Genomic DNA, 9,596 nt, shown 5'->3' on the forward strand with positions numbered 1-9,596 from the left:
CGTCGCGGACCCTCGCATTCCTCAGCGCTCGCTGCAGGGAGGAATCCTCTGAGAGCACTTAAAGCTGAACTTGAGCGGCTTCATCCCCGCCGGCCGACGCCCAACTTCCAGTTTGTCTCGTTTGAACGTTGAGTCAATGAGGACCAACAGGCCTGAGGTTCTCTTAAGTCTTTATTAACGCACTGAACATCCTGTTTGTAGCCTACAAATAAATAGTTGAATGTTTTCACTTTGTGTCTGTTACTTTGAAATCACAGGGTGGAGAGCACACTCTCTCTCTCTCTCTCTCTCTCTCTCTCTCTCTCTCTCTCTCTCTCCTCTCTCTCTCTCTCTCTCTCTCTCTCTCTCTCTCTCTCTCTCTCTCTCTCTCTCTCTCTCTCTGAACGTCTAGTCTGCCGTGAGGATGAGGAGGATGAGGATGCAGCATCGATCAGGAGAGAGAATAACTTCTAACTACACTTACATGCGGCCCGGCTCTGAAATGACACTTTATCTTAAACTATCTTTAGAAATGTAAACTGAAGACTTTCAAAATAAAAGTAAACTTCAGATTCAGCTAGAAGTGAGGGTGTAGTTTGAGGCGCTGGGACCGGTCTCCATGCTGAAGATGACTCTTTAAAAGCTCCTCTGCTGGGTCACAGGAGGTTCTGGTCTCTGCTGGGTTTAACTAGTTTTTTTTAAAAACATAAATAAATAAGCAGAGCAGCTGGTGATGCCAGTACATACTCTCACTCAGACAGAAATGCATATTTCCAGACTCGTTTCGTGTCGATGAAAGAAAACCCAAACCTGTGAACTTCAGTGACTCCAAAAGAAAAACCTGTATTCTTGTTCAAATTAACGTTGAAAATATATATATATATATATTTATATATACTGCACTTTTTCTTTTAATATCACAATAAAACAAAAACAGACATCTGATAATATGAATCAAAAACAACACTTTGATTTATGTAGAAGGAATAAAATGTAGAATTAACTCTGGCATCCTTTTTGAAAACTAAGACCAACATAACTCTCGGTTTCAGGAGGAAGAAAGACGCCGACGCCCTCCTTTATGAAAATAAAGAATTGTCTCTGGGAGAGGACGGGAGGGGAGGACGGTTTCTATGTTCCCCATGCAATCCTTCCCGCTGCCCGTCTCTCTCTCTCTCTCTCTCTCTCTCTCTCTCTCTCTCTCTCTCTCTCTCTCTCTCCTCTCTCTCTCTCTCTCTCTCTCTCTCTCTCTCTAGTCAGTCAGGAGGCCGGGTGGCTCTTCAGGCGTCAAGTCAGCGGTTCCTCCCAAAGGACAGAGGGGATCAGTACGAGCCGTAACGATCCTGAGGAAACATTTGAAGAACCCATAAAAAATGAGCAAACGCTGTTGAAGCATTTCCCCACACAGCTCCGTTTTAAAGAGACGGTACTGATGTTCTGTAGTGTGGTTCTGTGAGGTTCTTCTCCACAGTCAGAGTTCTACTGCAGCAGATGAGTTTATAGAAACAGACACATCTAGATTCTGCTGTGGACGTATTCTAGACTCCTCACAGAATCTAGATGTGTCTGTTTCTATAAACCCATCCGCTGTAGTAGAACTCTGACCGTGGAGAAGAACCTCACAGAACCATCAGTACTGTCTCTTTAAGGATGGCGTCGAGCCGGCTGCCGTCTCACCTGGATTGTATTCATGACCCCGTTGGCCAGGACGGCCATCTTTCCCGCCACAGACTTCACTCCCTGTTTGAACTGAGCGATGTCGGGGGCCGGAGGGAAGCACGCTGTCGAAGCCCGGGCCCCTGCCTGAGGAGGGGGGGGGGATATACTTTACTTCACACACTAGTTTAAATAGACTCACTAGAGCACCAAATGTGGCTTAATCCGCCGCTAAAAATAGTCCCCAATAAATGCACTACTTCCAGCTGTTCCAGCTGTTTTAGGGAGTTACCGCCCCTTTTGAACATGTGACTCTGCCGCTCTGTGTCGTGGGACACAAGTTACCTTTTTGATCACTCCCGTCCCCAAACAGGTCAGCTGAGCTGATGGAGGTGCTCCCAGACATGGTCTCCAGCCGGGTCTTTGCATCGTACTGAGAGAGGAGACGAGACAAGTCAACGCCCCGCTTCATTCATTCATATACATGAATATATATATATATATATATATATATATATATATATATATATATATATATGAACATGTATATGTATCATCTAAGTGGTACTACAGTTTAGTTATCAAACTGATATGCAGTTTAGTTGATTTGGACAATTTCAAAAATACAGAAACTGTGTGTGTGTGTGTGTGTGTGTGTGTGTGTGTGTGTGTGTGTGTGTGCGTGTGTGTGTGTGTGTGTGTGTGTGTGTGTATTTGTTGGGGGGTTATTGGTTTGTACACCAGCATTAACTCCTAATAAATAGTGCTGCTACTGAATGAAACAACTATAAATATAATATAAACTACATGGACAATAATACATGAGAGCAATTACAAAATGAAATTGTCTTAAAGCATTTAGAGGACAGACGTGGGAGACGTCGAGCTCTGAGAGACGTGAACATGGAGGAGTCGAGTAGTTCGCTCACCTCTGCACTGATCTCCCGGCCAAAGAACATGTCTGAGGAGATGGCCTTCGCGTTGGCAAACTTCTGCCGGGCCTCGCTGGACTCGGACACCGGAACCGAGACGTCTTTCCTTCTGCTGGGGAGTCTGGATGAAACGCAGAGACAGAGACAGAGACAGAGACAGAGACAGAGAGACAGAGTCAGAGTCAGAGCTCAGGTCAGAGCTGCAGGGCGGCGTTCATCGGCGCCGTCACGACGCGGAGCGCAGCAGATACCTCTCTCCAATGGGCTGGATGCTCGAGATGGTGACCTCCTCCTTGGGGTCGTCTTTCTCCAGAGCCCAGGAGGTGGTGAAGGAGGCGGTTCCTCCCTCGGTGTCCCACCGGGACCCAAAAGTGTCTCCCACTGTGAACGGGTTGTCCTTATACCTGGAACAGCAAACACAGCGGCGCGTTAGCGGGGTTCTGTCCGGCTCTTTGTGCTGCGCACGCATCAGTACTGGGCCCTTCCAGGCGCCTGACGTACTTCGGGGGTCCGGAGGTGAAACCCGGCTCGTCGAACAAGTCCAGTTTGGAGCGAGAAGAGGACTTGGCTCCCACGGGGGTCTCCTGCTCGATCACCTGCATCTCCGACATCACCGAGTGAGACACGGCGCTGAAACGGGAACACAAGCTCATTGAGAGGGGAACCGAGAGCCGACCGGTGTGCAGAGGAACCGGCCCATCCGGACCCTCCGGACGTTACCTCCTGTTGCCGAAGCCCATCCCCAGTCTCTCGGCCTGCTCCCTCTTCTTGCCCTCCAGGGTCTGGATCTTCTTCTCCTCCATCTTCCGGTCGATCTCCAGCTCTTTGTAGGCCAAACGCATGGAGGCCACGCTGCAAGAGCCGAGTCAGAACGAGTCACAACGAGTCACAACGAGCCACAACGAGTCACAGTGTTTTATCTCTCTTTTTTTTTTTTTAAATTAGGAAGAAAAGAAACTGGAATTATTGCAATGGTGGGAATGAGAGAGTGAAGGGAGCTCCTCACATGGACTCCTCGGCTTGCTTCTTGGCCTCGGCGGCCTGCTCCTCCCGCATCTTCTCGGCCACCTGCGCCTGCTTCTCCACCTCGGTGAAGCTCTTACTGCTCACCTTCTGGGCTCCGAGGCCTTTCTTCGCGCCGAGCTGCACCGGGTCAACGTCACCATCATTCACAAAGTATTCACGGAAAAGCTGTGGTTTTGGGTGAAAATGCGACTCACCCCTTTCCTGGCGGTCATGGGCTTCTTTTTGCCGATGATGGAGGGCTTCACGTCTGCAACACAAGAGACAAGCGACGTCTGCTCAAACAAACTGCAAAAACAGGGTTCATGGAGAAGCACTTTGGAATCAAAGCGTGAAGATCATCTCTAGACGTTACTGTGATCCACAACGTGAACATTAAGTCGCTCCGACAGACGGAGAGCTTATTGTTTTCCAGGATGCGTGACAACTCTGGCTCCCCGGCACACCTGTTACGAAATCATCCAGCAAGACAAAGAGAAGCCCTTAAAGCTGTCAGTGTGGGAGCTGAGGAGCGAGCGAAGGGTCGGAACTTAAATTACAGACACTTCAGGAAACTATTCGTTCAGAGACGGCAGCCTGTTGTGACAAGCTCTATTTATAGAGTCCCTTGAAGCTTTTTCTATTGAAACGTTACGACAACAACGTCACACGGATCACCTGCAGCGGTTTAAGCTCTTTTTGTTACACAATGCAGCGGTTAACCAGGCTCTGCGTCGACACCGAGCACAAATAGCACACATACCTGCAAACACGCAAGAGGCGGGAACGGCGGCGAGCGCTGAATTTCGCCGAAAAGCGACAAGTTTGCAGGTATGAGCGCAAAGCTTTTCTCCCGATCGAGTCGCGGAGCGAGATCGGGAGAACGGCGAAGAGTCAAATCAAAGCCACGCAGCCACGCGGCCGACCGGCCGGCACAGACGGCGGCTTAGTCACCTTCGGGCGTCCGTCCGTCCTGTGACGACAGACGCATGGAGTCGTCTACGCGGCGACCGCAACCGCCGTCCAAAACACAGAAGGAGCTGGTTTAACGTCACGGTTACACTGTTAAACACACGGCTGCTCCCACCCGTGAGGTCAGACATATCATTCAAAAAGCAGTAAATACAGTGAAACAACCTATCGATTAATGAATCAGTCGACAGAGAAGTAAACTAAAGACGTTCTGCTTCACGTATTTAAAGAAACGAGCAGAGAGCAGACTTTCCTTTCATGTTAAATCAACACGTCGACCATGAAGTCGACCTACAGACCATCTTTTTCTACGAAGTACGCTGAATAATTCAGTCTTAACTAGTACAATTAATCAGGGAAACAACCTGCGGATCCACGTCGGCACACACACACACACACACACACACACACACACACACACACACACACACACACACACACACACACACACACACACGTGGAGCTCCAGGGACACACGTCAAACACGAGGCTAGGAAGCAGCTCACAGACTCACCCATGCAGGCTTTGGGCGAGGTGCTCAGGCCGTCGATGCTGGGCCCGTCCTCCAGCTCTGTGAACAGCACCACAAACACACTGAGTCGCCTCCAGCTGATACATCTGCTTTTTTAATAAAAACCTTTTAAATGTGTCGACGAGATAAGGAGAAAAAGGCTCGGCTCTACTGACGGCTGTCCTCCTGGCCTCTGGCCGGCGCGTCCGTCAGCTGCGAGGTCACGTCCGTCAGCTGCGAGGTCACGGCGGCTCCGTTCTGCTCCGGCGCCACGCTCCAGTCGTCGGCATTCTGAGGCAAAGAAATCCAAAGAAATCCACACGTTCTATCAAGCCAGAGAACACACTTCATATTCCAGGCCCAGCAGCGAGTCCCACAGTTATCACGTACGACGTTACAGCAGCTGATGAGCAACGACATATTGCATCACAGTGATGTCAACGATACGTTATTAATGAAGATTAACACCACTTCTTTTAACGGGGATCATATTCCTGTTTTAATTTGGGGTAGCTCTGATTGTTTTACACATTTCAGACCCATTTGTCTCAACTTGAATATGTTGTTGTTGTATTAATGCTGCTGTTTATATTTACTGATATTACTAATCAGGTTAGTTTCAGATGTACTCTGGTGTTTAACTTTTCAAGAGATCTTTTATGTGTTTATATTAAAAAAAGGGTCTCAAATAATCCACTATAACACAAAGATCTCTCCTGATATGTGGCTAATTTATTTATTGAAGATGGCTGCCGGGGTTTTGCTCTCTCTCTCTCTCTCTCTCTCTCTCTCTCTCTCTCTCTCTCTCTCTCTCACACTCACACTCACACTCACACTCACACTCTCACACACACACACACACACACACACACACACACACACACACACCTGTGTGAGTTCTGCAAAAAAGTCTGTCTCTTTCTTCTCAGGAGCTGAAGGAGTCCCTCCTGCAGAAGATTCGATCCAGAGCTGCAGACAAAGAAGAGAAGAGTTAGAACTGAGACACGTCGACCACGCTTCACACGGCAGCTTCACACGGTAGCTTCACACGATAGCTTCAAACAGCAGCTTCAAACAGCAGCTTCACACGGCAGCTTCACACGGTAGCTTCAAACAGCAGCTTCAAACAGCAGCTTCAAACAGCAGCTTCACACGGTAGCTTCACACGATAGCTTCAAACAGCAGCTTCAAACAGCAGCTTCACACGGCAGCTTCACACGGCAGCTTCAAACAGCAGCTTCAAACGGCAGCTTCACACGGCAGCTTCACACGGCAGCTTCACACGGTAGCTTCAAACAGCAGCTTCAAACAGCAGCTTCACGAGTCAGACTCTCCGTGTTCTTAATCAGCAGCACCGCGTGGACTCTGAACTAGACCTGCCAGCACGGCTCAGACTGATAATCGCTGTGATGTAACACGTCAACGATCGACAGGACCGAGTGCAGCTATCAGGCTACAAGAGGTCAGATCAGCTCTTAGGAACATCTAGTTGAACGGTCGGCCCAACAACACGAGACTCTTCCCCCGCTAAACGGTTTCCTCTGGAGCGATACTCACATCTGAGCCATATTTGGACAGCGCGGCGTTGGCCTGCTGCCGGATCTTCTCCCGGTACAGCTGAGCGGCGCGGCTGTTGTACTTGGCGTTGGTGTCGTTGGTGGAGCAGCCGTGCTGACGGAAGAAGGCCGTCTTCAAAACAGAAGGGGGGGAGGGGGGGGTCATTGATGTCCGAACGACACTCGCTCATTACGCTACCTCGAACACGGGTCATGAAGCGAAACAAACTCATTCGTTAACATTCGAGTGGCGCCCGACCTCGAGCTGGACTCACCGCATTGGCATTGCCTCCGACCTGCATGCATCTGAGCTGGAACCAGTTCCAGTTGGAGTCTAACTCAGTGGACCTGAGGCGCAGAGGGAAGAAGAGGGAGAAAGGAATCAGCAGTGGACCAAATCTGATGGGTTTTCATCCCCACGAGTATGAGACTCAAAACTGTGTTTGGTGAACAGCAGGAACCTGATCTTGTCCATTTTGATTGGTCGAGCTGAAGGTCTACTGAATGTTAACTCTGATTTCCCTTTTTTGAGTCCTCATAACCCACCCGGCTGAACAGGAACACTGTTGTTCCTTCAGTTCATTGACTCTCTGGTGGTTCACTTCTATCTGTGTCTTTTTAACCTGCTTTCATCCCGGCTGTATCCGTCACTCACTCACTCACTCACTCACTCACACACACACTCACACACACACACACACACACACACACACACACACACACACACACACACACACACACACACACACACACACACACGAGAGCCTTCTGTGAGACGACACGTGTCCAGGGAGTGCAGTTAGTGACAGTGTGGGCTCCACACCGGGGCTCACCTGATGAAGCTGAGGTGCACTCCCAGGGAGCGGTGGATGCCGGAGCAGTCGATGCACAAGAACACGCCGTAGGAGATGCTCGCCCAGCTCGGGTTCTTGGCGGCGCAGTCAAAACATACCTGTGCAGAAACAACACGCATACGTCACATGTGATGAGCTGTTAGACAACGTGTCAGTGGTAATGACCACCTTCATCCAACACCTCCACACCAAGGAACACCTCACCCTCCAGCACAGGGACAAGTACTATATGTACCTCACCCTCCAGCACAGGGACAAGTACTATATGTACCTCACCCTCCAGCACAGGGACAAGTACTATATGTACCTCACCCTCCAGCACAGGGACAAGTACTATATGTACCTCACCCTCCAGCACAGGGACAAGTACTATATGTACCTCACCCTCCAGCACAGGGACAAGTACTATATGTACCTCACCCTCCAGCACAGGGACAAGTACTATATGTACCTCTGACATGTAGTACAGTAACAAGTACAATATGTACCTCTGACATGTAGTACAGTAACAAGTACAATATGTACCTCTGACATGTAGTACAGTAACAAGTACTATATATACCTCTGACATGTAGTACAGTAACAAGTACTATATGTACCTCACCCTCCAGCACAGGGACAAGTACTATATGTACCTCACCCTCCAGCACAGGGACAAGTACTATATGTACCTCACCCTCCAGCACAGGGACAAGTACTATATGTACCTCTGACATGTAGTACAGTGACAAGTACTATATGTACCTCTGACATGTAGTACAGTGACAAGTACTATATGTACCTCTGACATGTAGTACAGTGACAAGTACTATATGTACCTCTGAGACGTAGTACAGTATAAAGTACAATATGTACCTCTGAGATGTAGTACAGTATAAAGTACAATATGTACCTCTGAGATGTAGTACAGTATAAAGTACAATATGTACCTCTGAGATGTAGTACAGTATAAAGTACTATATGTACCTCTGAGATGTAGTACAGTATAAAGTACAATATGTACCTCTGAGATGTAGTACAGTATAAAGTACTATATGTACCTCTGAGATGTAGTACAGTAGAAGTATAAAGTTACATAAAATGTAAACACTCAAGTACCTCAAGACTTGATTGACTCAGTAAAGTTCTCATTAAATCTACTTCGTTACATTTCACCACTGGATTTGATGTACACTATATAAAACTATCAAACCAGATATAATACACTATATATATATATATATATATATATATATATATATATATATATAAAATACTAACTGAATATTAAACTGATCACGAGCCAGCCTGCCATATGTCCAGCAGCTAGCGGTAGTCATTACATCAGACACACTGCTAGCATTGGATAGCATATTCAATACTGTTAATCGTTACGACTCCAAATCATAACGTAAATGTCTTAGTTAAACCGTGTCTTATAGTTTATTTTTAATATATGTAGAGTTTTAGACTGACTCGTTATCTCGTTTATCCTTGTTCCATAACGTAGTGAGGCTTACGTGTTCCTCCTCGGCATACACAACCCGTATACGTGGCCTTTATGCGGGCTAGCTGCCGTTAGCTACCATGTAGCCGGGCCTAGCTACATGCTAAGTCCAGCTACATGGGAGCTAACGGCAGGCTAGCTGATTCCTAGCATGTAGCTAGGCCCGTCTACGTGGGATATATATGTACGTATATATGTATATACGTACATATATATATAAAAAAACATACACACACAACGGCGGGTGTCTTATTCGTTTACCTTGTTTGTGGCAATGGATCTAAGTCTTTTAAAAATGGTGAGGATCTCAGTCTTATTTGGTTCCGTAGCCATCTTGCCACTGTTGGACAGATTTCCATAAGATGACGTCACTACGGATAGCCGTTTTGGTCACAAATCCGATAAAAGCGAAAGGGCTGGATTGCGCACACACAAACGTCAAGTGCTCTACGTAAAAACGGTTGATTGGCGCGTAGCTTGCGAATACTTTTTCACGTTTATTTATGCAATGTTCCTCCATTTTCACCAATTGTACAATCAAATTCATTTTAAATGCCGCAGCCAATTGTTATTGGCTAAACCAATCAGCTTTAAGCCCTTAATGGGATCAGAGAGAGAGATTAGTTCGGTCTATAGTCAGAAATCAGT

At 47.5% G+C, this 9,596-nt stretch overlaps 1 protein-coding gene across 1 annotated transcript; it reads right to left on the bottom strand.

Moving 5' to 3' along the window:
- Positions 1-153: 153 nt before the first annotated feature.
- arfgap2 (ADP-ribosylation factor GTPase activating protein 2) lies at positions 154-9,314 on the bottom strand. Its single transcript, XM_068728798.1, is given in 17 exon segments — positions 154-1,322; positions 1,657-1,743; positions 1,745-1,782; positions 1,981-2,068; positions 2,565-2,688; positions 2,819-2,971; positions 3,069-3,197; positions 3,288-3,419; positions 3,574-3,710; positions 3,788-3,840; positions 5,056-5,112; positions 5,229-5,343; positions 5,941-6,021; positions 6,610-6,741; positions 6,884-6,956; positions 7,442-7,560; positions 9,210-9,314. Coding segments are annotated over 17 exon segments (1,611 nt in total). The 5' UTR covers positions 9,282-9,314; the 3' UTR covers positions 154-1,301.
- Positions 9,315-9,596: the final 282 nt, after the last annotated feature.

Source organism: Cebidichthys violaceus, unplaced genomic scaffold (assembly GCF_023349555.1).
Source record: "Cebidichthys violaceus isolate CVI_PGR_0920_01 unplaced genomic scaffold, fCebVio1.0.p SCAF_43, whole genome shotgun sequence".
NCBI lineage: Eukaryota > Metazoa > Chordata > Actinopteri > Perciformes > Stichaeidae > Cebidichthys > Cebidichthys violaceus.